The sequence below is a fragment of the Astatotilapia calliptera genome, chromosome 12 (assembly GCF_900246225.1).
Source record: "Astatotilapia calliptera chromosome 12, fAstCal1.2, whole genome shotgun sequence".
NCBI classification, from domain to species: domain Eukaryota; kingdom Metazoa; phylum Chordata; class Actinopteri; order Cichliformes; family Cichlidae; genus Astatotilapia; species Astatotilapia calliptera.
This window is the reverse complement of record NC_039313.1, coordinates 32,181,147-32,207,472: the sequence shown is the minus strand read 5'-3', so window position 1 is coordinate 32,207,472 and position 26,326 is coordinate 32,181,147. Positions and strand designations below refer to the sequence as shown.

Here is a 26,326-nt window from a genome sequence, read left to right as displayed (position 1 = left end):
GGTCCCTACTCTGACCTCACAATTTTCTGCAGACTCAATAGCTGCAGGCCTCCTGACTTCATTTGGCTTTAGATTAGCTCAAGGACAGTGCGTACAGAGCTTCATGGTTTCCATGGCTGTGAAGCTGCATCCGAGCCTTACATCACCAAGCGCAATGCAAAGTGTCAGATGCAGTGGTGTAAATCACGCCATAAATGGACTCTAGAACAGTGAAGATGTGTTCTCTGCAGTGGCAGATCACACTTCTCAGTCTGGTAATCCGAATGATGTGTATGGATTTGGTGGCCCCTCTTCTATGGAACCAACTTCCAGTTTGGATTCAGGAGACAGACACTATCTCTACTTTAGGACTGGATCAGGTGACCCTGAATCTTCCCTTAGTTATGCTGCAATAGGCATAGGCTATTCCCATGATGCACTATTTCTTCTCCCATCACCTTTCTCGCTCACTATGTGTTAATAGACCTATTTGCATTGAATCAGCAGCACGATGGCACGGTGGTTAGCAATGTTGCTGCACAGCAAGAAGGTCCTGCGTTCAACTCCACCATCAGGCTGGGGTCTTTCTTTGTGGAGTTTGCATGTTTGGTACTCTGGCTTCCTCCCACAGTCCAAAGACATGCAGTCAGTGGGGATAGGTTACTTGATCAGTCTAAATTGCCCATAGGTGTGAATGTGAGTGTGAATGGTTGTTTCTCTCTGTGTGTTAGACTGGCGACCTGTCCAAGGTGTACCCTGCCTCTTGTAAGGACGAGAAATTCATTGTGGACAAAACAGGACACCCCCCATCATCTTTAGTTACAATATTATAGTTAGTTAAATGGTCTGATTGTTCAAATATGTATTTTCTTTGATAGTTGTAAAATAATGTGTGCCCCAGTCTCCAAAAATGACATAGTGCAGGAAGGGTAGTTATTCCTCCGTTACACCACAAGAGGGAGTATCCCCTAAAATGAGCAGCTCCAGCGGGAGTAAATAAGCCCAGCCACTAACCATAAGGCAGTGCGCCTATAAGAGTTGTGTGAGACTGCAAAAGTGTGTAAGGTTGTGCTATGTCTACATATATATATATATATATATTTGCAGATACAGTGAAGGCGAACTCACAAAGCCACACTGGTTTCAATTCATTTTAATCCAAGTGTGTAACACTCATCATGCCTGTTATTAATCTCTGTCTCTCTTCCACAGCATGTCTTTTATCCTGTCTTCCTTCTCTCACCCCAACCGGTCGCAGCAGATGGCTCCGCCCCTCCCTGAGCCTGGTTCTACCCAAAGTTTCTTCCTGTTAAAAGGGAGTTTTCCTTCCCACTGTCGCCAAAGTGCTTGCTCATAGGGGTCATACGATTGTTGTGGTTTTCTCTGTATGTATTATTGTAGGGTTTGCCTTCCAATATAAAGTACCTTGAGGCGACTGTTGTTGTGATTTGGCGCTGTATAAATAAAACTGAACTGAACTGGTTCCCAGGCGAACAGTACATAGCTGATGACATGTTGCCAAGTGTGAATTTTGGTGGAGGATCATGGTTTGGGGTTGTTTCTCAGGAGTTGGGCACAGCCCTTCAGCTTCACTGAAAGGAACTGTTAATTCTTCATAATATCAAGACATTTTGGACAATGTCATGCTCCTGACTTTGTGGGAACAGTTTAAGGTATAGCCCCATCCTGTTCCAACAGTGCTGCACACCAGTGCACAAAGCAAGGTCCATAAAGACACTTTTGGGATGAATTAGAGCGGTGACTGGGAAACAACATCAGTGTCTGACCTCACAAATGCGCTTCTGAAAGAATGATCAATGTGCACTGATAGCTCTTATGCTAATTATAGATGCAAAACAATATATTTTTAAGTTTTCAACAGATGTGCCTCACATTTATCCACTGGCTATCATTCTCCAATTCATTTACTTACTAAAAACTCAAAGGATGTGTGAGACTTTGTTTTTAACTTGCAACCCTCATTAGAGTAAAATGTTTTAGGGTTTTAACCAGTTCTCTGTTAGCTCCATTTCCTCGTGGTTGCATATTGTGCTTCAGCGCAGCTGCCATATTGTTACGGAACAACCACGCCTCCTACTATTTACGACAGCAGGAGTTCTGTCCAGACTTGAAATTATCGAGTGGTTTGGTTTGGTGTATATTTCTGATATGGTTTTCTGATTCCTCATGAATTACCCTTCTTCTTGGTCCCTCCTTTTGACACCCCATTCAAAATATCCTCCAAACACCCTTGCTAGAGGCTGTTTGTGAATTCTTTTGGGCAGTTTCCTGCACAGAAAAGCCTTAATTCCAAAAATATTCTGTAGAGTTTCCGCAAACTCAACAAGCCAAATTTATTGCTTCTGTAATCAGCATGACACTTTAGCTGAGCTAAAGGGGTTAAAGTCTTTAATCCTTGAGAATTCTTGTTCATTTGTAGTTAGTTTAATCCACATCTTCTGCAGTGTTTCATTCAAGTGCAGGTGACAAATGTGCCTTTTATTATATTCTCCATCATTTTGTGCTTTCTCTAACTTTCCACTGATCCTCCTCCATCCATTTTTCTCCTTCCTCTAAGCCTGCTGCCGGTGTGTCTGCTGGCTCTCCGCTCCAATGCTAGATTTACAAGCTGATAGAGGGAGTTTATGGAGGCTGCCAAACCAGAGGAATATGCCCCGTCAACCACTAGCAACACCAATTAAAGCTACCCTCCCTCCGCATGACAACAAAATAAAAGCTATTATGAAAATGTGTTGTGCGAGGGCATACAACACTCCCATGGGTGTGATTTGTGTGTGCGTGTGTGAGAGTGTGACCATTTGCAGCATGCCAAACAAAGTCTGGAGTCATTAGGTTTGGCGCATGCAGACAAAAAAAGCAATTAAAGCAGTTATAAACACAACCACAGAGAGAAGAGGAGAAATTAGGAGAAAAAAAAGTTGCCAGTTTCAGCCTCGGCCTTAAATGTGTGAAACAAAACCCACTTGTACTTTCAGGAAGAAGGAAAGGCAAAAGTAGATGAGCATTTGAGAAGGTGACAACTAAATATCTGAAAAACTAAAAGTAAGAGTCAAAATACATTAGTCTGGGGTGAACATTAGCTCTCAAAGTAAAACAACACGAGCAGCGTGTTGAAGAAATCTCTCAAAGTTGCTTTCCATTTGTCCTCGGTGACTGGGCTCACTAAAACTCAAGCACCTCCAGTTATTTGGAAAAGAAGGCCCAGGGGTCAGAGGTCGCAGCTATTCCTTACTGAATCAAAAAGAAGCCTGTTGTTTTTTCAGATGCGTTCAGGAAGTCTGGCCTGCATTCCCACACTAACCCGCCGTGTTTAGACAGAGGGGTGCTGAAGTGAAAGTCACCACAGGCCACAAACTCTCCTCAACAAGAAGAACTAATGGTCCTCACACTGAGCTGCCAAAAACTGTGCATTCATGGGCATGTAAGTCTCAAACCTGCATTAGAAGGGCTTTTTCAGCTCTTCCTAATTCCTATTGACATTACATGGAGGACAGAAACCGCCAAAATTAAAAAATAAATGCAAATTTGACTCAGTAGAAATTCGACTAAACCACTTCAATTAGTTTTTTGGCATTCTCCTGACTTAGATATTTAATCAGCTGTTTGTGATGTGAGTGAGTCTGGTTAATGAATAAATCTATAGAGGGGAGTTCATGAAATGCAAATACATGCTGATTATGAAGATGATCTATTTCAGTGCTTTTCAAGTGCAGCACAGTTTTGCCTCCTGGGAGAAATGATTACATCATTTAAACGACACATTCACATATCTGCAGTGATCAGCTCTCGGCCGTCAGCTCTTCATATGGAGTGGCCTCTTTGACCTTTTGACCGCTGTTTTGAGGGTGAGAGAGGGCTCAGTTCAGGGTCAGCTAAGGCCATCTGACTCTTTCTGCCACTGGCAGTGGTCATGATGAAAACTTGCTTTGCTGCCTCAGTTTAATCCAGTGCAGCGTTTTCAACTTTTCAACAAAGTGAGTTGAAGACACACATTGTTCTCCCTGAAAATGAAGCTGTGCTGGGTCCTGCAGTGGGAAGCCAAAGGTTACAAAGACTGACCCACATTTAATTTGCACCTAATTAAATAGGTACTCATTACTTCAACACTCATATGTTAGAGTGGCCACAAAGATTGCAGACACTTTTGGAAAAGAGTGTGCAGTTCCCGGCAGAGGGCGTGGTGAGGCGACTCGGGTTACTGAAGCACTCCGAGAATCTGAGGCGTGTGGTGAAAGCCCTCAGCAATACTGCACCCTTTGTGCCGTTCAGCAGGTGTAGCAGCTGACAGGAGAGCACCAGCTGCTGCCTTGCTGCTAAAGGGGAAACGTTCAGGCTGAAATTCTTTCTGGGAACAACAATGCCGAGAGAAGTCAAATATGGCTTCGCTTTGAGGAGGCAAACAGAAATCTGCCTTATTTGGTGCTCAAGTTTCTACACAGAGCTTTGACTCGGCTGAAACATTCATTAATCTGATTAGATCGTGTGCCGTAAAAATGACATGGCTGTGATCGATTACTGCGATCGTTCTGGGGATCTAGTTGTTCCCAGGTCAGATTGCAGTCTCTTCAGCTCAATTTCAAAAGAAATGTCTTTTATTTTTTATATATTTGGGAAGATGAGCTGTCAGGCATGTTTTCTACTGTGCATTTCAAGTCTTCTTTTAAAAACCATGAAAGCTTTTCTTTGGTTTCATTGTTTTCATTGTTACTTGTATTACACATTACGTTTTAAAAGTAGTGGAGTATGTTACTGAATTACTCACAGAAAGCAGTTGTTACATTACTTTTGGATTACTCCATTACATGACCTGGAATGCATAATCACTCCCACACTGACACAAATCCCTATCCTGGCACATGTGATCTTTCTTTTAGTGTTTTGTATGAACACAAAGACAACAACACAAAGCAACAGAAAACCAGCCAAAGTCACTTCAAAGCGATCGCCACAGTGATTCTACTTAAGAAGCATTTATAGGCAGAAGGTGGCTACAGTGGCACAAGCCGGCTCATCGCTGGCTTCGTTACCTGTTGAAGATCAGCCTGATAGGCTGAGATGATCATGCACTCTGCTGTAACCTATAATTTCCTTCGGGATTAATAAAGTATTTCTGATCCTGATTCTGAATATCCCTCTGAGCTCTTTGCTGGCTTTTTGTTGACATGCAAAGACGCAGTGTTGTGTATGATGCAGTTGTTTCTGTCCTGGACGTAGTTTGCACTTTACCATTGTGCTCTTGTTCTTTCATATAATAAAAACTGGTTGAGTTCTCTGCTGTTGTCCTGCTCGCTGCACAAAAACAAGAGCAGCACAAGTCTGAAGGATGTTTTTGTCTGCCAGACAAACAGATAGCTGAAAAACCATCGTAATGTAATGTGATTACTGAATTTAGTACAATAAAATATTACATTACTGTATTAAAGAAAAATGTACTGTGATTACAGTAACGGGTTATTTTGGAAAGCATTACACCCAACCATCAAGCCAAAGTCTGTCAACAAGCAGAGCTCGACACTCAAATGCCATCTTTAAGATCTCCAGGTAGTTTCTCGGGCTGTTACTTTAGTTATGATCAAAATTAACTTTATTTCAGCGGAAGTAGAAGATGTTTATTTTCTCCTTGTTACTATGTGGAGAGGTATATTCTGATTGTAAATTTGTTGTTTGGTTTGGGTTAGGACCGGAGATAAATGTTAATATTAGTTTGTTCCCTGATTTTTGGTGCCCACTTGTAATATAAGTTGGAATGTAGATAGGGGGCAGGGTTTAATAAGAATATTTCCTTCTTCCTGCTCCTTTTCACACATGGTTGTAGTGCTTTATTGATAGAAAGTGTGGTTGGTTTGTTTGATCTGTTGTACTAAGTGTGAAATAAATAAATAAATGAAATGAAATGAAAACTGCATGCATAGAGTGACTGATGAATGGAAAAAAAGGAAAATGCTTAAAAATGTTTCAGATTTTTGTTCTAAAAAGGGCTTAAAAACTTGTTTTCACACTCCTGGTAATGACTTTACAGTCCTTAAAGTATGCACAGTCTGCGGTCTGATTCCAGTAGGTTTCTTAGTCGCATATGACTCTCACAGTCTACAGACATGCCTTTTAGGTTAGTCAGGGATCCTAAATTGACTAAATGTTGAGTGAGAATGTGATTGTTGTCTAGCCCTCTGTGTTAATCCTGAGGTGAACTGGCAACCTGTCCAGAGTGTATCCTCCCTCTAACCCAGTAATCTATCCAGCTCAACCCCCCCGGTGACCCTTAACTGGGCGAGCGATGAAGAAAATGTATGGCTAGAAAAAGAGCTGATGTTTTTTTGTATATGCTTGGCTTCCTAACGATGCAGACTACCCCTGCTGAGTTTACTGCCATTGCAAGTTGTGAAATATTTGAATAAAGAGAGAGATTTTGAGCTAGAACTACCTGTTTTATATTACGAATGAATACATTTTATATCATTTTATTAGGTCAGACAAAAAAAAAAAGATCGGCTGGCAGGAGAGCAGCAGCACAGTCAGTTGAGAGAAAAACTAAAAGTGAGTTTTATGTTTTGGTATTTGAGTCATGTTGAGATAATGACAATTCTCCAGAAAAACAGACGATTCTCCAGAGCAGCAGAAGTATTTACCACCATACCCAGAGCCGGGTGAATGTCTTTACTTTAATGGGAGGACCTCAGCAGGGTCGGCTCAATGCCACATCGCACAGCCGCAACACGCTGAAACATATGACAGCTGTTTCTCAACAGATTTCATGTGTTGGTTTAGAGTGAGACTCCAGACTTGGTTAAAATCTAATTCAGAAAAAATGGTTGGTTTGTTTAAACCTCACTGAGCAACATATTCTTTGTAGTTTTTAATATGTTAGTGAGGTTAACTGCCAACTATTGCTATCGGATGCAATATTTCACTGGAGAAATATGGTCATCTAAAGAGACTAATTCACTAGGAAAGCAACCGCAGAGAAGAGCTGACTATGAAGTCTGCTCCCTCACAGTAAGGGACAAGAAAAAAATACAAACTGTCTGCAAACATGCTGTTTGAAGAGACCTGGACTCACCAAATGTACATATTTTCCAATCATCCCAGCTGATAGAAAGTACCAGACTGACCTCGAAGCACTTCTGAGAAAGTGCTTTTTGAAAGCAAAGCTGGATTGGAGATGGAAGTTAATCCGTTCTGGTAAGAAAGTCTCCTTCCCACGTGTCCTCTGTGGTACGGTTGTGTATGGATGCATTACTAGAGCTGGTTGCCATCTTCCCTTTGCAAGATAGCAATTTTGGAGTTATATTTAATGAATTTCAACTAAAAAACTGCAAAGATGTATGAGATTAAAGCAAATGGAAAACATACTTCACTCGGGATGCTGTTAACTGCACAAAAACTTATTTATGTAGTATTTTATTAATAAAGCTTTATTAAAAAAAGAAAAGAAAAGACCCTAGCAAAAATGCTTTTGTGCCTAACTTGGACTCCTTCCAACAATGAAGGTTCAGAGGAGAGACATAGTCATACGTTGATTCAATACCTGTTCTGATACCAGCCAACCTCACTGGATCAAATATCAGAGAAAAAAACAAAATGATCTTATCTGGTCTTTGAATGACATCACATAAAGATAGATGCAGTCCTGAATAATGCATTTAGCAAGATTGTTTCCAAGGCTTTTTAAAACGGTGTGACATAAGTACATTTCTTTATATAGAGCCTTTCAAAATAAAATCACAGGGTTCCTCACATAAAATAAAAACAGCAAAATAAGGAATAGACACTAAGTTAAATTTGCAAAGTTAAGAAGGTGGTGATGGAGGGTAGCACGAGATGAGTCAGATTTCTAAAACTTGCATCATATTTAATCAAAAATGATCTGCAGTTAGCAAAAGAAGATGTTTACATGGATTTTTTTTTTAAATCCAAGGGGGTTTAGATGCCATTCTTTCCACCAATAGTTATGTGAAGGCCTTGTGAGGGGAGGTGGTCACATTGTGCGAGAGTTGTGTTGGGAAGATATCATTAGATAAAGTTGCACAAATGTGGATTCGACTCAGATCTTTGGAACAAGTTAACCACAATAAAGATTTTGGGATTGGTCTCTCAGCTGGACGTCTGCTCATTCCAGCCTAAACTTCAAGTTGACTCACAACCACTTAGTGTCCAGTCCTGGTTTCAAATAGTCCATAGATATGCTACATTATGTTATGATGGCTCTCACCCTGCCCACAGCCCCTCCCATGTTGCACTGGTATGCAAACAGCTGACCAGCGATGACACTGCACATACAGGCCTCAGTGGACCTGCCATCCACGCGGACATTTAAACTTTAAAGGGCCAAAGTGGACAGCTGGGTGTGTTCATGCTGCGTGGGAGTGTGTGCTGTATAAGCATCCTCATTCACTCACACACCGAAAGACATAAGACACTCAAGGACTGTACCATCTGATCTCACACTTTATTGAACTTTGGATAACTTTAATTTTACCTGCCAAAGACTCAAGAACCTTTGAGGCTTAAAGGATAAACTATCATCTACAAGCTTTGAGTCGACCATCCCTTCAGGAGCCATGGGTGCATTTATTGCCAAGATGCTGCTCCCTACAGTCAGCAGCCTGGTGTTCCTGCCTACAGCCAGCGTGGCCGCCAAGAGGGGCTTCCACATGGAGGCCATGGTCTACTTTTTCACCATGTTCTTCACTGCGGTGAGAAACTGTTGCTGTTCTTTAATCTCAATGACCTGACAAGCAGTTAGCTGTGTTGAACTGTGAATGGGATAATGTGAGAGTGGTTAATAGACCTCCTGAATGCTGTATTCCTGCAGATCTACCATGCATGTGATGGGCCAGGTCTCTCCATCTTGTGTTTCATGAGATACGACATCCTGGAGTACTTCAGTGTTTACAGCACTGCACTCTCAATGTGGGTCACACTTATAGGTGAGTCCTGCTACACAGAAAGTGTTCTGGCTTGACTAGTTAATAGCAGTATTCAACATTTCTAGATGTATCTCTATACAGCAAATATGTTTTTTTGGATTGATCTTTTTCACTACAGTCTATTTCGGTACCAGATTTTTAAAGGACACAAGCAAGCGATGAAAAACAAGCTCGGTTTGCAGCAGTTGGTGATAACACATGTTCAGGCTTTGCACACAAGTGCTCATGAAGACTTGCACACACAGACATAAATACATTTGCTTCTAACTCCCACCTGATCCCCCAGAGGTTTTGCAACAAGGGCTTTAAATCACATGCTGCTAAGAGCCAAATGCCCTGACAGCTGATTTAACTGATGGGGTCCTCCTGTGTCTGTGGGAAGGCTGCCAGTAAAATATTGATCCATTTTCATTTTGTCACCTTCATTTAATCAGGAAGGGAAATTCTTAAAATTAGAACTTCTTTTGCAAGATGGTCTTGAACCATGATAGGACGCATTCAGACTGTTTTCAATCTTGAAATTATTTATATAAAACCTTTAATGTTTAATAGTGCCGACAAACTGTGCTGTAGCTTTCCTTAGTTATTTTAAAATTGTGTACTTAACTGCATTTGCTGATGATTTCTTCTACTAATTTCAGAATTCTTAAAACCTTTTTTTCTTAGTTTAAGAAAATCAGGTCTGTTGTTAAATTCAAACAAAGTCTTTACAATGTTCCTGAAGAGTTTATGGACCTTATAGCTAATTTTAAGAAAGAATTTGTAATTTGCGGTCTCTATCAGAGTAAAAAAGTATGATAAAATGTAGCATGCTTCACAACAGGACTTCGTAAACCAAACTCTGTAGACAGTTGGTGGTAAAAACATTGCAGGAAATGTTCAGTTCAGCCTTTTTAGTCTTCTTTCCTTATACACTTCAATCTGAACATATTGTTCACACCTCACATCAGTGGTTTTATGAAATTTTGCAGTTCCTATCTATGTATTAGTGAAATTTTGGTCCTGAATTGATCAAATTTAGCCCAACAAGAGAATAAACTTCATCTGTAATCCCTACTTGGCAAACAGTGCAGCACCTCTGCAGTGTAATGATTTTATCCATGAGGGAAAGAGTTTGAAATCCTTCATCTGCTTGTCTCAGCTCTGGGTGACTTTGATGAACCCCAGCGCTCCACTATGACTATGTTTGGAGTGTTAACCATCGCTGTGAGGATCTACCAGGACCGCTGGGGCTACGGGATCTACTCCGGGCCAATCGGATCAGCTGTCTTCATCATTACTGTCAAATGGGTCAGTGGCAAAAAAAAATGGCAACGTATATTTCAAATATTTTTCAGTGTTTCTTCTACTCTATCTCCTCCTCTCCCTCTTTATTCATTATCTCCACCTTGAATAACTTCACCCTTGCTGTTATCTAATGTGCTCTTGTGTATTTCTTCTTCTTTTCGACTAATCCATCCATTCCTTGTACTCTTTCCTTTCTTTGCTATCCCCTGCACCTTTCCTCTTCGCCTTTTGCACTTTCTCTTTTTTCTTTTGTGTGAAGTCTGATGTGTGAATATGATTGTGATGAACTCCTGCTGTTGCAGCTGCAGAAGATGAAGCAGCTGAGGGCGGTTTATCCGGAGAAGACAGTGTACACGCAGCAGGTCGGTCCAGGCTGCTGCTTCGGTGCTCTCGCTCTAATGCTGCGCTTCTACTTTGAGGTGACTGCCGCCAAATCACAAACAGATATTTAATAAAAACATACAGAATACTAGAACATCTACTTAAAGAGTCTGAGGTTTTATCTTCTGTCACAACATTTTGTGTTGTTCATCGATATCCGGTTACATACTGAAAGAGTGTGATGTTTTCACTCCACAGGAGTGGGACTACGCCTATGTCCACAGCTTCTACCATCTGTCTCTGGCTGTTTCCTTCGTGCTGCTGCTGCCAAAGAAGAACCGCTATGCAGGGACGGGAGAGAACGCTGCTAAGCTCAGCTGCTTCACCCTCTGCTGCTGTGTACGTTCCATTTATATACACTATAGAAATCCTGTAGTAATGAGACTTTCAATTATTTCATCTTAAAGTAAAATGAGCTTGTTCCGGTCTATCTTATACTGGGGTGCAATACAAAGGCGTTTTATGAGATTTGTTTCTCTACAATGGTAGAGAATGTGGGTGTGGCTCAGGAGGTACAGCAGGTCATCCAGCAATCGGATGGTTGGTGGTTTGATTCCTGGATGCTCCTGTCTGCATGCCACAGTATCTTTGTGCAAAACACTGAACCTCAAGTTGCTCCTAATATGTTCACTGGAGTGTGAATGTGTATGACAGAAAGCTCCTACACTTAGAAAAAGTGCTTCTTATGATTGCCTGTTTGAATGAGTCTTGTAGTATAACGCTCTTTGAGTGCTCAAGCAGAGCAGAAAACTATATAAGAACAGTCTATTTACCATTTATTTTGGCGGTGGTGCCACTGACGGGTTTTTAGGTTTCTGGTTGACTTTGACAGACCTGTCTGAATAATGCTATAAACAGAGCACCAGGCCACAGATGCCAAAATACAACTTCAGTGTAAGCGAGCAGCTTACGAGAGTAGGCTGATTCTTTCAATGACTTTATGTTCATTCCCGTAAATAAGGTCTGTGGTTAACACGACATTTTTATTCTATGTTGTTGTACAAAATAGAAATACGGCCATAAATACGCCACTGCTTTTATATGTCCCCAAGAAGGTGTTTGCTGAGCAGCTAAATGCAGGCTGTTTATCACCCGTGATTAGCATTTTACCTCTTGGGACGGTTTTTACACTTCAAAAAATCATGTATTAGAAAGTAGTGACAGAATGGGGAGAATATACTGACGAGCAAAACCTGTAAGTATATACTTTTTTTTCCAATGAGCTTATTTTCTGGGATAATCCAAAAGCCTATAGTCATGAGAGTATGAAAAAAGAGGGAAACTGGACTTCCTTTGCTTTGCAACTTCTTCAAACACCTACAGAAGTCAATTTGCCTTTTATTTTAAGGCTCTCAAAACGACCTCAATGAATGAGAATGTACACAGACAAGTGTATCAGAGTATGTGTTATTGTTTTTTGACAAGGGGGCCGATGTGCCACTACCTTCGAAATAAATGCCACCCGCAAAAGCCTTTATTGAACACCAGCAAGAAAGCTGTATGTGTTTGACAGCCTTGGAGGTGATAATTTCAGCTTTTTTAAGCTCATGTCCTTAATTTTGCTCTAATCCTGTTGCCTAATTATTCTTACTGCAGACCATGTCCCCCGGTTCTTCTAAAGAGAAGAAAGACAAGAAAGACAAACCGAAAAAGAAGTCATCTCGGACTGTGTGGACGGTCCCCACAGAAAAGCCGTGGGCACGAGGCTGTAGCACCCCCACCCTGCCTCTTTATAACCCCCCTCCATCCACACCTGTCAAAGGGACCAGTATCAGCAAGCTCAAAGAGATGAACGGCTGGAAGTGAACCCAAAAACATACCTACATGTCAGTGTGCGTAATTTCATGGAGAAGATCAGGCGTAGATAGAGGTCAACTGGAAAATCACCAAATAACTGACAGAATGCTGATAGACTCGTATATGGCTGGTAAGTTAATCTACTTCAGCAGGAAACCAACAATCATGTGGATGTTCCCTTCTACTCCAAGAAATCATTTTTGGCTGGTAGATTATTTAAGGTCAGCAGCGACTTTAGGAATCCACCAGCAGATAAAGAAAAAAAATGTACAGAATTAGGTCTCTGGTGCCCTCAGAGACCCGATAAAAAACCCAGCTGTCTGAAGCTGAGGACAGGCAGCACGCTACTAAAGAACACACGCAGCACGAACAGGGAGACGGTGGCTGAGACAAGCCAGTAAAACTGACTGGAAAATTTATGAGAAGAACAAACAGGCAGATGGTTTATCTCTCCAAAATATATAAATTGTCTTTAGAAATGTTCCTCAGGGGAGACCCTTCGTCTGCTCGCCTCTGTCTGCCCTGTTCCCCTCCTCTTTTCTCTTTCCAGTCTCTCTCAAGGAAAGGAACCACGTGGCCTGTGAGAATTATAAGATTGTAAAGCACCTTTTAGCATTTTATGCATCTTTGAGGTGCCAAATATGTCATGTGGAGCATCAGTGACGCAAAGCAGAGGCCCAGACATCAGTCTGAAGTGCAATGTGTTTCTGGAGGTGCAGATGGACTCTGACTGGACAGCTTTGACTATATTTGAACATGTGTAATATACTGTTATTTATTATAATATGAAAAGTTCAATACTTCGTATGAAGAGTTTTTGTTTTATAATGTTTCTAAATGAAAATAAAAAGTCAGGACTCTGTAACTTGTCTTTATGAACCTGGTGGAACTTTAAGTCTCTTTCTCATAATGCAGTGATATGTACTTTACAGAAGCAAATCATTGACAAAGGCCCTGAATGGCACATACTTCAAGGATCTCTTCAGCCTAGCAGCACTAATCTAATTCCAGTCCCACATATCCCATTCTGCTTTCACTTCAGGAGTACAAGGAGCCATGCGTCCAAGCACGTCACCTGCCCCAAATACTACCCAAAGACTACAAACGTGCTCAGCGTATCTTAGACAAAACAGAGAATGTACCTCCCCTCCACCAGGGAATGTTTTGAGCTGGGGCCAAGCCGCCAGCTCCTGTGCCCAGAGAAAGGTGTTTTTGTCTGGACTCAGAAACCTGGCTGGCTGGGCCACCGGCACCTCCTGGCTGGCTGCACGTCCCGGCCCTGAGCGGAGAGTAACTTGAGCCTTTTATTGCACAAGCGTGAAGCACTTCTCGGCTCCTTTACAACCACTGTCTGTGCCACACTGCTCTGCAGAGAGCCCACACACATTCAAGACTGTATGACTACACTTGTGAATGCTTTACACTATTCACAATCCCTGATCCAGCTAACAAACTCTATACATTAAGTTACCACCTGAATTTTAATCTTTACAAGGCCTAACATTTACAGAATGCAAGTAAATCTGAGCTTTTTACAGACTCTCGGGTGATGTGGATCATACACACTCACATCGTCTGAACCTCAGTCCGCCAGCTCACGATCATGATCACAATCATCACTGTAAGCCTTGATTGACATTAGCGTGACCACACTCCACGGCAGAGTGGAATTTTAACGTCAGTTGGAATGTAATGACAAATGGAAATTAGCACTTTTAGGCCAGAAAGCACAACTTTTCCCAGAATTAAAAATGCTGACGAAAATAATAAGCATTATTAGTTTTTATTAGATCCAATTAAACACCAGAGTGGACGGCGTGAAGCGACTGTGACAGACTCTGGTATGTGTGGTATGTTTGTGATTTTAGCTATGCTGTACTTTCTGTGGTGTGACAGCAGCTTTTGTGCCACAGGTCCTTTCTCTGCGTCAGCTGTTGCCACAGCTGCTGTTAATGCCGCGAGGTCAGCTGCCTCGTAGAGACAACAACAGAGCTGCAGCCACAACAGATCTCCACTGCCGATCACCTGTGATACAATCAGATCTAATCCTTCTGTTGAAGTATGGCGTGGTTAGGCTAAATGGAAAATTAACCATCAAGATGTAACAAATAGTACTGTAAAAAAAAGTATTTGACTAGTGTGTAACTATGACTTCTTACAAACTGATGCATTCTCATAAATTTCTAATTAATTAATTAATTACATATAAGTGAGAGCCAGTGAATGCCACAGTGTTGCTTCTTGAATACATGGACACTGATGTTCCACCTAAGAGACCTCAGGTACACCAGAGGTATAGGAAAAGAGAACTGGTAGGCATATGTGTGCTGTGGAGGCAAATTTTGATTTGTGCCCTCACATTCAGACTCAAGATATGAAAGCTCATCCACATGTTCTATCACCTGAGAAGGGGTTCCCTTCACCAAGGAAGCAGAAAGGTGACGAAAAGCAGCAGGTACATAATTCCCACAACTACTTTCAAATTACTGGACAGCCTCGACAACTAGTCGTGTACATAATCACATGTCATGTAAGACAAAAAATTAGCAACGTCACCCCCATTATCTAAGACATCAGTATTATTGTTCTGCTTTTTAGAATAGCTTTCTGAACCAGCACAGACCACTCCATGTCCTCAGACAGCTGTCAGTCAACACATATGGCTCCCAAAGGGATTTTTGTGAGGAAATAATACCATATTAGATGTGCTGTGGCACATGTTTGGTCTTTGGATTAGAAAGGATCAGGTTTCAGACAGCGTGACTTCAAAGAGCAGGTGGTTTTACTGTATATGGGCAATAAATCAAGTTATTAATGCTCAATCAGAATGAGAAATAAGAGGAACTGAAACTAGTTTACTATTCATGTTAAGTCACATGATTCTGTGCAAATCTGTGGTTTGGCAGTGACATGTGGAACTAAACTCCTGACTGTGAACAGTGGCGCAGTTCAGCGTGGGTTCACTCACCAGTCGAGGAGACGCTCACCAGCACTACCCTTTCACCAAAGCACCTGTTTGTTGTCGCATTAAGCGATCACACTGTATGTCAGGCAACCAATATCATCGTAAATCACACCTGAATTAGTTAAACAAATTACATTTATAAATGCAGAACTGTTGCTGGATTTAGAGAAACAGAAGCCTACATTTTGTGTAATGCCAAATATAAAAGAAGATATTACCAGTCCAACATCATGTGAAAATGCCATACTAGGATATTATGCCTCTGCTGCCACCTATTGCACCTACCTGCTACAGTACATGATCATTAAAGGACAATACCACTGTGCTTTAGATACATGTTGTTACCTTTGATTTAGAGTTTAAGTAACTGTTGTTGTATGATGCAATTTAAGACTATAAATCATTAGCAATATGTTTTCCATTGTCTGTCTCGTGAACATAATATTGAAGAAGGGCTTTAAACTAGTTTCTTGTCTTTCTCACAAAAATCTTCCTGGACTTACGAATGAACCGATTAGATTTTAGTAGTCAAAAATTAATGTCGGAGGCCACTTTGACCTAAACAAACACATTTCAGTCAGGTCCTCCTTTTTATCTGTAAGAATTTATTTTTGCCTGTATGCACTCCAGTTAAGCACAGAACAGAGCACATACCAGTGACAACACAAGTGACATTTATTAAGAGAGAAACAGCACAGCTGTAGGCAGACTAAGTTTAAACAGCACACCCATATCTGACTATATGACAGCTGTACTTTCAGCTATAAGCAGACCAATCACTCACTCTGGGCTAGAATTCACTTCAGCTGATCTTGCAGTTTGACTTTGTGGCCTCCCAAAACTAACCCCATTTTTGGTCATAACCCAATAACTTTTGCACTAAATATGAGAAAATTTCAAAATTTCTGTTTGTTGAACATTAATAACTTGACTGTGACATTTAATTATCAAAAGGTCTGGGACCAATTTTACAGTAACATCACGTTTTGCAAAATCATTTTTGCCACTCACTTGGAAGTAGAACAGGTCATCTACTAATTATTTTATAAAGATCCCTGGCTTCTCCAGTAAATTTGTCTTAGTGCCCTTGAGCAAGATACTGAAACCTAATTTAGACCTAAATGCATCCATTAGAGTGTAACTGTGGGCTTGATAGATACAAACTCCATAAAGGCATACAACAAAATGCTGTATGAACCACATTGAGTGCACAATTAGAGTATAACAATGTTAAGTACCAGTCCATGTAAAATTAAAAGGGGGAAACCACGTTACATTTCTGGTCAGATACTAAGCTGTGCAACATTAATCTTTAGAGCCTATCTCCAAACCGTAAATACTGTATAGAAGACCTGTGTAGAAACAGCATCTATAATTTAGAAATCATAGTTGTATTTGTAGCAGCAGCTATATGTATTAAACTTTAGGTTCATGTAAAGGTTTTATTCACAAAAAATAAAACATGCCTAGTATCCTTTATGTTCTTCTCAACAGGCATGAAACTGCAGTTTTCTAATTTTTATTCAGCATCTTCATATGAAGGGTTTGTTGTGATGTATCCAGGTAAAAAAAATCCTAGAAAAGTGATCCTGTTCATCTGAATGCAGTATTTGCAGTGAGATAAACACTGACCCCTGCTGACCAACAAAAAGAATGTCGTCTCTGAGACCAAAGAAGTCATTTCAATGAGTGATGAAATGTTTCTCCTACTAATAAACGCTACATCTAGATGAACAGAAATACTTTTTCCTTAAGGCACATGAATTGTTGTACTTTTCTTGATTATAAGGAACACAGTTATACACAATTTTGTGCAGGGATGAACTGATACGTTGTTTGATATCAGCCTTGTTGACTGACATGACATTTACCTTTGCTGTGTCTCATAGATTTTGATAAAGCAGAAGGAACGACTAAAAGAAAAAGTACAAATACAAAAATATGCACTAGCTATCAGTGAAACTGGGATTTTAAACTCTGATATCAATCTACAGCCGATGTATCTGGAAGCACGTTTTCATCGGGCACTGTTAAAAATGATTCTCTCGATCATCAAACTCCTGTGTAATTCTAAATAACAGGAAAACACAGAGTTACAGCTGATGATGGTTGTTCCACTCTCTGTATTCCTGCTGTCATTTCTCAGATGTGGAACCCAAACAGGCCAACTCTGCAGCACTGCATCCTCTCATGTTTACAGACGCACTGATGGATGGTAGGTGGTGTGTAGTGAGACACGTCCCAGTGTGGTTTAGCGATGCAGTGTCAGGAATGAACGGCTGACCTGCTGCACAATAACACAGAACAGCTGTGAAGTCACTGCAAAAAAGATCAAAACTGATTTGTAGCTGAAAATTACTTAAATTATCTGAGTAGAATTTTTAAAGAACTGAACTTCTAAAATAAATGAAGTCCTGCTCGGTACCTGGAGGAGGCTCCTCACAGTTATCTGCATCTCCTCTTTGTTCACACACAGCTCCAGCTCCTTGCCTTCTTTACTTGGCTCTTTTGATTGGCTCGCTGTGCTCTCATTAGTGAGAGTCATGTTGCAGAGCTTCTCACTCAGTCTAAGAACAAAATTCAACACAAGACAACGAAAGACTGACTTTGTCAGCTACCTCAATGTCAGGTATCATCCAGCCTTCAAATTAACCTCCATGTTTCTGACCTTTGTGGATCAGAGGAGGAGCTACAGCTCTGCATGGTTTCCATCAGCTGAGCTCTGATCGCTTGTCCTTTTGGGCTGGACAATACATCAGAGACCCTGCAGCCAGGGAACAGACTCATAAGCATAGCAGCCACCTACACAAACAGACACACACAATTAACACAAGATTTTAAAATATTAAAATGAAATGCATCAGTAAAGTTTTACTGATAAAACTTTTGAAATTGTTTTCAGTAAATGTTTATCCCACAAGAGGTTTTAAAGTTTCTTGTTAATTGATTAGAAATTAACAGATGACCAGCCATTAACTTCCTTATTTTAGCTGTTAATTGGCTCCTTTAGTGTTGGGCTGGGATGACTGTTCACATTAAAACAACTTCCATTCAGGGTTATTTGAGTGTCATGTCTTCTCCTTATCTAAGGGCTCTGTCAGGCATTGTGTTAATCTTATTGAATGAAATCTTTTGAAATGAAATGTGGCTTTACTGAAAACCACAAAAGATTAAAGAATTTGAGACCTCCTCGTGGGTGGGGTCCAGAATCAGCATGCAGATGAAGTCCTGCCTGGCCCCGCTCAGGTTCAGCAGCTTTCGAAAAGCCTTCGATCTGCTTTCGTAGTAATGGCTAGAGGCGGGGTTGTGCTGGATGGCCAGAGAAAACATATCGACTGCCTCCTGGAAACGCCTGCAGATCCAGACACACACATTCAACAGTATATCAGCTAAGTGACATTTGATAACTTGACTTTCTAAGTTTCTCTGTGTGGGTGTTAATGGGATGTTCTCCGTGTGGTTCTGACCCATCCTGGAAACACAAAGATCCCAGCGTGTTGTAAATGACAGCGAGGCGGAGGCGGACAGCAGGGTCTTTTGGCTGCATCATCTCCTCAGCCTGCCGGTAGTCAGCCAGAGCATAGTGCCAATAACTCTGCTTAAAGAAACAGTCTGACATACACATATAAGCATCAAAATGGTTCCTCAGTTAAGCATTTAGTGTCAATATTTCATTAACTTTACACACATTAACTCTGGTTTTAATTTTCATAATAGCTGCTTTGATGATGTAAAGACAGGTGAAAAACAAAACCCTAACACGATGAACGCCACTCTTCCTACAGATATTCCCATATTTGGTGTTTGATTGATGCTGAGAGAGTTGGGTCTCACATGTTGGTCCACAATCTCCCCACAGGCACTCAGCTGGGTAATTGTAGAGGCCAAGCAAATGATTCACATCATCTTCAAACCATTCAGTCTGGTCCAGCAGGATCAAAATGTTTCATCATATGATGACAGGAAACTATTTTTGTGTTGTTTTTCAGTGATGATTCTCTCTGAGGGAACACGTGTGGCCAAAACATATCAACAAAGTCCCCAACTCCAGCACCTGGCAATATTGAACTGGCTTCATTTTCCAGTGCTGCTCGCCTCAGCCTCATTCCCCCTCCTCTCTGTGCCACCCCATTTAACAAAAATCCTGCAAATGCCCCTGGATATAACAATGAGAGGGAAAATGAAAGACAGGGTAGTGGGAGTGGGATGATGTTTAGCAAAGGGCTTGGGAATGAACTGAAATGCAAGAAGGATTCATGCGTAACTTATGCTCCCGTGGTTGTGTTAGCTTATGGAGGGATTTCCCTTTAGAAAGCCTACAGAGAGACGGAGAGGGGTTTTGAACAACTGCAAACGTGCTCCCGTGCAGTCCTCCAAAATCCCAACTGCATGTTGCTTGACATGAATGACAGTGTGCATCAATCAAACGCTGATTAGCTGACAGTGGGCCAGAATAGGGAGAGGAGTCTCAGTGGAGATCACCAGGAATGGGAAAAGTATGAAACAACAAAAAAAAAGAAAAAACATCACTGTTTTTAACATTTCACATCACCTTTTTGCATGTGATATGTCTGTTCTTCTCTGACACTGGTTAATGGACCAACAACAGCGTAAGCATAACTGGCCCACAGACCGGTTGTACAACATATTTTTTATACAGCCCGCATCTGACAGCAGATGCTCTCTGCAGTCTGAAGCTGCATATGTATTGCCAACAGACTCAACGCACTACTGTCGCTGAACCATTCATTTCCAATCCCCCTCGTGTTACATAGTAAGATGTGAGATACAGGGGCTATCCAAATACATGGCTATTAAATTGTGTTTTATCCCCATCCATTCCTGATGGAGAGTGTAGAGTGGTGAAACCCTAAAAACAGTGCATGATCTTCAGTTGGAGCAGCTCTTCAGTCTTGCTGCCTAAAAATCTGGTTTGTCAAGTTTCCCCTGTCACATTAGATGTTTTGCCTCTTTTACTGTGCAGGAAGTCACATGCTTCAACTCAAACACTTAGAAGAACACTCAGTGTAAGATCCTCTTTGACTAAATACCCTGATTCACAGTGCTGATGATCCATGACAAAAGCTCGTCAAGTTTAAGGTGTACTTTTGGCTTTAAAGCCTCACGTTCTGGCTGTCGCATTACTCAAACTTCCAAAGTGCTGAATATGAATGTGCGCTTGCACAGAAAGTAGAAATTTCCACACATTAATTCTCAAAAATGTCATAACAGGTTTTGAGATCATGCAAAGTTGTTGTCCAGGCAATCACTCGGAAGGGGACATCAAACATACTTTGCACACAACATTCGACATTAGTTTTCTTACATTCAACTCAAATCAATAATGTTTAGAGTAGAGATGGCACGATACCACTTTTTTATGTCCGATACCGATACCGATATCATAAATTTGGATATCTGCCGATACCGATATGAATCCGATATGGTGTTTTTTAATCAACAAAACTGTTTTTTAAATATCTTGCTGCATTTTGTATAAGTTCATACTCAAGTTTAAAACAACAACTACACTAAAGCTATTCTGTTATACCTGTATGCAAAAAAAAAATATTTCATAGTACAGCAATACTGATCAATCTAATAAACTTAAACCTACACCATCCTCCCTATTCTGGTATTTTAAAGAGTACTTAGCATAAATATTAAGCAACCTAACTAATAGGGTTCCAACTCCCAGCAACAACAAAAATAAATAAATAAAAAATAGGGAACCACCCCTCACGCTCCACCTCATGATGCTTAATCGACGTAATCAACCTTAATTTGATGCAGTGTGGAAAAAAAATGCACAGAAATCAATTATTTTTCAAGAAATATTAAATAGATTCAACATCTTTCTTCAACAAAATTGCAGACTGCACAGATGGTACCTTCCCAAAGGAAAAAGTACTATAGCTTACTAGGGTATATATTAGACTTAATAGTTACTATATACAGTAATTGACTTCTATTCATTTTACATCAAATTAAAACTTTGGGTGTCAGATAATTATTTATTAAAAGCTAGACATTTTAAATGAGAATAAGAAAGAAAAGTATGTCTTTGTGCCCCCTTTTCCCTGTTAATGCCCTATCGGCCCCCCTGGCTAAACTTTGCTAGATCCGCCCCTGCACAGTTACCAGCCGTCAGCTACGTAGAAAAAGATCCTCGAGTAGAAAGTAATATTAAATAAATTCTAACAACAGCTGATCAAGCTTAAACGTGCTGCTGTTGTTCAGCCGCTGGTTTCCTCTTTCTGGTGCAAAGTGGGCCAAAAGCAAACTAGAGACACGGACTCGCGACAGAAAAGCCGATCAGCTGATCGTTAAGCAGTTTCATGATTGAAGTAGCAGCAAGCAGCAATCTCTGGGGCTGAGTGCCAAAGCCAATGCTGAAGGGCCAAAAGCTGCAGTTCCTCCAATGGCCACTTGAGGCTGACTCCAAGAGTGAGTCAACTGCCATAAACTCCTATGTAAAATGGACAGTATCACAGCAGAAATAACAGAGTTTCCCCTTTCATAAGAACTGTACATGGGATGTATATAATAAATATATAATGCATTTAAAAAAAGAGAGCACAAACATGAGCATTTCAGTAGGTAATGAATATTAATTATTAAAATCATGCTATGAGATTGCAGTTATGTGTATATGTTAAAAAACTGGTGTCTATCAGACAGTCAAAGAAAAGTTGTTGATGTGAATCAACAACAACAAGGAACAAGGAAATCAACAGAAAAAGAAAACAAAAAGCAGGAAATAATTTATCTAAGTTTTACATTTCCATCAGAGATCTGATTAAAGGTTGAGGTGAGTCAAAGAAGATGTTCAGTATTTTGGGGGGTGCTCGATCTAAGAACATTTGGGGTTTCATTGCATGGGTGAAAAGAGCAGAGGACTCACACACAGACAGGTCAGGTGTCACAGCCTCACCTCCTCGGTTCACGTACAGGCCTGCCTGGCCCTTCTCTTCCTCAATGGCTTTGTTGAGAAGCAGAGTCGCCTCTGCGTAGAGACCTTTGCAAAAGCACTGAACGGCAAAATCATTGTAGATGAGAGCCAGCTGAAACTGCGCCTCCTCCTGCACAGAGCAACTCTCAGCCTTATCATCTCTGACCTCCACCTTCTGACTCCTGATTTCCTGCTGTCCCTCCTTCTCCTCTTCTCCACTCAGCTCCACAGCCTGGATTATATCCTCAATGGCTGGTATGAAGTTCTTCATCCGTCTATACAGAGTCCCTCTGCAAATGCAAGGGAATAGCATTCAGCTGAATTAAATACATGTCAGCAAGTCAACATTCCGCTGTGTAACAGTCCCAAAACAGATTTTGTTAAGGTCTACACATTGGCTGGAAACACCTGAACAGGTAGAGGCCTCCGTCCTCTGGGCTGTTGGCTAGAGCGATATTAATCATGCAAAGGGCTTCAGGCAACTCTCCACACAAAGCTTTGTCCACAGCCCTTTGTCTCGCCTGTTCACTCGCTTCCCGCAGCTGGAGTTGCAGAGCTCCAGCCACCGGACAGGTCGGGTTCAACGCCAACGCCAACTGCACGTCATGATAACAAACTGATGTCTGGATAGAAGAAGAAAGTTTCTGCTGGTTTAATCATAAATGTTAAACAGTAGACAAAGTATACTTAGAACTTTGAACTGATGAGATCTTCAGAAGTAAAAAAAAAAACAGACTAAAGGAAATTTTTGAGAATTAAAGCGCATTTCATTTCAAGAAAGTTTGCAGGTTATATCTGATATGAAACTTAAACACTTAAAGATTGAGCAAATAGGAAATAGCAGCAACTGCAAATCTGGCCAAATCTGGCTGTTTTATTGCAGCAGTCATTATGATAGCAACATTAGTGTATACTGTTTGTAGACACTAATCTACAACATCACTTAGCATTTACACAAACATTTCATATGACTTTTTTCCGCTTGGCTGAACGCTAACTGAGACCACATGATATCTTTGTGGTTACAATGTGATGACAGACAAGATCTTACATGAGAGGCATCCATGGATCCACAACCTCAGCACTTTGTTCTCTTATTGCTGATTTATTCTTGCCAAAATCAGTTTGTGGAAGCCTCAGTTCCCAATTTCAACTGTTTTTTACAGCCTATGTTTTGTAATGCTGCATGTTCTGTCCTGCTCTGTAGCTATAGTTAGTACATTGGGCCATTACACAGAGATCAGTCAAAGAATCTTGGTATTAAAATATCGTGAACATGAATGCAAAACGCAAAATGTTGAGATTTTTACATAGGTTATACAGAGAGGTGTAAGAGATGTGACCTTGTTAAGCTCTTTGTGCAGTCGGGCTCTGAGGATGTATAGGTCGGAGGTGGGACCTTCTGATGCCATCCAGTCATTTACCAGCTTCAGACAGTCAGTGTGGCGACCTAAAGCTGTCAGACAGGCCAAGCTGGGATGCAAAGTATATGTATGTTTGTTAATTTCACATTTGAACTCTTGGGGACTTGTTATTAATCTTTTACCTTCTGTACACGAATAACAAATGCTCAAATCAATTATAAGGGAACTATAAGGTAACTTAGACACTAAACATATATTGTACTTCAGTCTAGATGTTATGGCTCAGGCTTCTGACCTTCTGACCTTGTGAGCTCTGCAACCCGGTTTCACCTCAGCAGCTTTGCTGAAAGCCTCCAGTGCATCTACAAAAAAACCTTGGTCGAACAAACACTGACCCTGGGACAACAAGAGGCAGAGGGATCTATGTTAGGATAGTTCTCTAATGCCCACTTAAATTAAGATAGGATTCTTATTTCAACTGTAGTAATTAATGTTTGGTTGCTCTGCTCTGCAGCAGTATACATCCCCGCCTTTCCATGGAGGCTAAAGGCAAGGAAAACCGCTACAAAAACCCTTCTCATAGAACAGAACAGGCATTAATGACAACAAATATAACCTTGATTATTTCATAAACAGAAGGAAACAGAGAACCTGGATGGTAGGTGGGTTGCAAGGAGGCATACATTGGCAGCAGTAGGTAAATTAGTGCATGCTATATGAGATTTGCAACTTGGGTGTGTAGTTTGGCACTAAGATCAGCTGATCTGCCAGGCCTGTGGCTGAGTTTGACTCAGCCACTAGAACTAAGTATAAGCTCAGTTCTATGTAGAATAAACTTAGATTCCAAGGAGATATATGATATAATGAACGTATATTTGAGAGAAACACTGTCAAACAATATGCAATATTTTTCATGTCAACAACTTTAAATCAAACAGAAAATAACATGTTTTTTTCTTTTCAATTATTTTTTACTTAAGAGGTGCTCACAGCTAGAGTCGTGTCCTGAGATGACCCGAATAAAAATCCTCAAATAGAAAAAAAACTTTCTGAAACTGAGTGTTCAGACCTTGTATCCAGCATTGTAGCAGTATATTCATGACAGAAAATAAGAAACGACATGACAAGTCTTCATCATTGGACCCTGCGAATACTTCTACCTGCAGATAGTAAATGAAGGCCAAACGATCCTTGAAGGCTCCAGGCTCCAAGAGCCAGGCCTGTTTGTAACAGGCTGCTGCTGACTGGAAGTCACACAGCTGTAGGTAGGCCTCTGCCTGGCTCACATATAGCTGAACCTAGAACATGTAATATCACAGGATATAACAATATAGAGAGGATAAGACGCAGGCCAGAAAAGAGATGCATACATAATATCCAGAAAGCATAACTAACAGTTATGTTAAAAAAAAAGCCTCATCTGATCTATTTTACAGGAAAATCAGCAACATCTTGTGTGACCACTGTGGAAGGTGACCTGTTGTGGCTGCAGAGTGATGGCTTTGGAGAAGCAGATGACAGCCCTCTCATACTGAGACTTCCCCATTGCCTCTTCCCCATTTATATAACTGCAATAACAAAAACAAAAACAAATATTACTTAACAATGAAAATACTTAAAATTCAATAAACTGTCTATATATAAGTGGAAGGTAATCAGACACAATTTGGTTTTAAAGGAAGTGGAAGGGAGCTAAAACAACTTATTCCACACAGAGGATGAACTTAGATGAAGCACAAAGGCCCAATATAACATAAATAATGACTATAATAAGAAGTATAACACCATTTTAAATGTACTGCTGTACGTATTCAAGACACATAGGTATCAGTCACTGTTGATTCTCACTGCTCAGCGGCCTTGCTCTGAATGATGAGGCTGCCCTGCAGGTCTGGTCTTTGACAGGATTTTTCTGTGTGAAGAAATATTTTACTGGAGCCAAACAGCCGTTTTAGGCTGTTTTTTCTTTTGGCCTCAACCAGCTCCTCTTCTGATACAGCAGTGGGGAAAAAACTCTGCTCTGCATCCTGGAGGTGGACAATCAAAAGATTTCAGTTCACTTTTTCTGAGGTGGCACACTGTTTTATCTCGACAACATCACATAACAGTTTATTAGTGAGGCTATTATTAAGGTAGTGGAAAACATTTATTGTGTGCTGTTATGCATTTAAAATTTTTAAATTACAAGTCTTACTCCAACCTAAAAACACTTTGCGTCACTTTCAATGTTCACTCAGTAGCCGTAACGTTATTTAACCTGGGTTTGTGCTAGTTAGCTAGCTCAGGCATCATAAATGAAACAAACATATTTTATACACAACCAACAGGCTGGGCCTGTCTACATTTTCACTGTTGCTTTTCAGTCACTTTTTACCGTTTGGTCATCTGTCTCCTCAGATGTGTCCATTGCGTCACTGAAATTGCTGTTTCGAGCTGTTTTACACTTACGCAGTCACTTTTACGACCTTTATTTTTTGCTTTGCTTGTATAAAGTTGTTGCCTAATGTTGAAAATCCGAGGGTCGCCATGGAAACCAACTTCAACACTCCTAGAAGCTCTTATTTTGGAAACAAATCGTAAGCGAGAGATCGCTTCCTTCCTGTTTTTTCGCCATGTTAAAATGCAAAATAAATAACATTAACGTCTTTTAATA

The 26,326-nt window shown here is 40.7% G+C and overlaps 2 protein-coding genes across 9 annotated transcripts; one reads left to right on the top strand and one right to left on the bottom strand.

The window, feature by feature from the left end:
* The first annotated feature begins 7,149 nt into the window (after window positions 1-7,149).
* Window positions 7,150-13,198, top strand: mymk (myomaker, myoblast fusion factor). 2 transcript variants are annotated; one of them, XM_026187877.1, is made up of 7 exons: window positions 7,150-7,179; window positions 8,486-8,693; window positions 8,813-8,927; window positions 10,069-10,217; window positions 10,517-10,633; window positions 10,794-10,934; window positions 12,192-13,198. In XM_026187877.1, the coding sequence occupies exons 2-7, from the start codon at window positions 8,559-8,561 to the stop codon at window positions 12,399-12,401; spliced, it is 867 nt and encodes a 288-aa protein (XP_026043662.1). In that variant the 5' UTR covers window positions 7,150-7,179; window positions 8,486-8,558; the 3' UTR covers window positions 12,402-13,198. The 2 variants fall into 2 exon arrangements, with proteins under 2 accessions (XP_026043662.1, XP_026043661.1); XM_026187876.1 differs by lacking the exon at window positions 7,150-7,179 and having other exon boundaries at window positions 8,295-8,693.
* Window positions 13,199-16,014: 2,816 nt separating this feature from the next.
* On the bottom strand, window positions 16,015-26,212 carry LOC113033138 (tetratricopeptide repeat protein 16). 7 transcript variants are annotated; one of them, XM_026186548.1, is made up of 14 exons: window positions 26,048-26,212; window positions 25,522-25,700; window positions 25,151-25,241; window positions 24,834-24,971; window positions 23,969-24,069; window positions 23,653-23,782; window positions 22,718-22,932; window positions 22,476-22,599; window positions 22,262-22,388; window positions 18,825-18,969; window positions 18,544-18,709; window positions 18,026-18,159; window positions 17,783-17,924; window positions 16,015-17,644 (listed from the first exon to the last, which is right to left on the bottom strand). In XM_026186548.1, exons 1-14 carry the CDS (start codon window positions 26,078-26,080, stop codon window positions 17,609-17,611), a joined length of 1,761 nt encoding a protein of 586 aa, XP_026042333.1. In that variant the 5' UTR covers window positions 26,081-26,212; the 3' UTR covers window positions 16,015-17,608. The 7 variants fall into 7 exon arrangements, with proteins under 7 accessions (XP_026042333.1, XP_026042334.1, XP_026042332.1 ...); XM_026186549.1 differs by having other exon boundaries at window positions 22,482-22,599; XM_026186547.1 differs by having other exon boundaries at window positions 16,015-17,676; window positions 22,262-22,599.
* Window positions 26,213-26,326: the final 114 nt, after the last annotated feature.

Coding starts and splice junctions, on each gene's coding strand:
- mymk (XM_026187877.1), top strand. CDS start 8,559: ATGGGTGCATTTATTGCCAAGATGCTGCTCCCTACAGTCAGCAGCCTG. Junction 10,634..10,793: donor TGCTGCGCTTCTACTTTGAG/GTGACTGCCGCC, acceptor TTCACTCCACAG/GAGTGGGACTACGCCTATGT. Junction 10,935..12,191: donor GCTTCACCCTCTGCTGCTGT/GTACGTTCCATT, acceptor TTCTTACTGCAG/ACCATGTCCCCCGGTTCTTC.
- LOC113033138 (XM_026186544.1), bottom strand. CDS start 26,080: ATGGACACATCTGAGGAGACAGATGACCAAACG. Junction 25,242..25,521: donor CAGAGCAAGGCCGCTGAGCA/GTGAGAATCAAC, acceptor TTGTTATTGCAG/TTATATAAATGGGGAAGAGG. Junction 23,783..23,968: donor AGAGCTCACAAGGTCAGAAG/GTCAGAAGCCTG, acceptor TTTGCATCCCAG/CTTGGCCTGTCTGACAGCTT.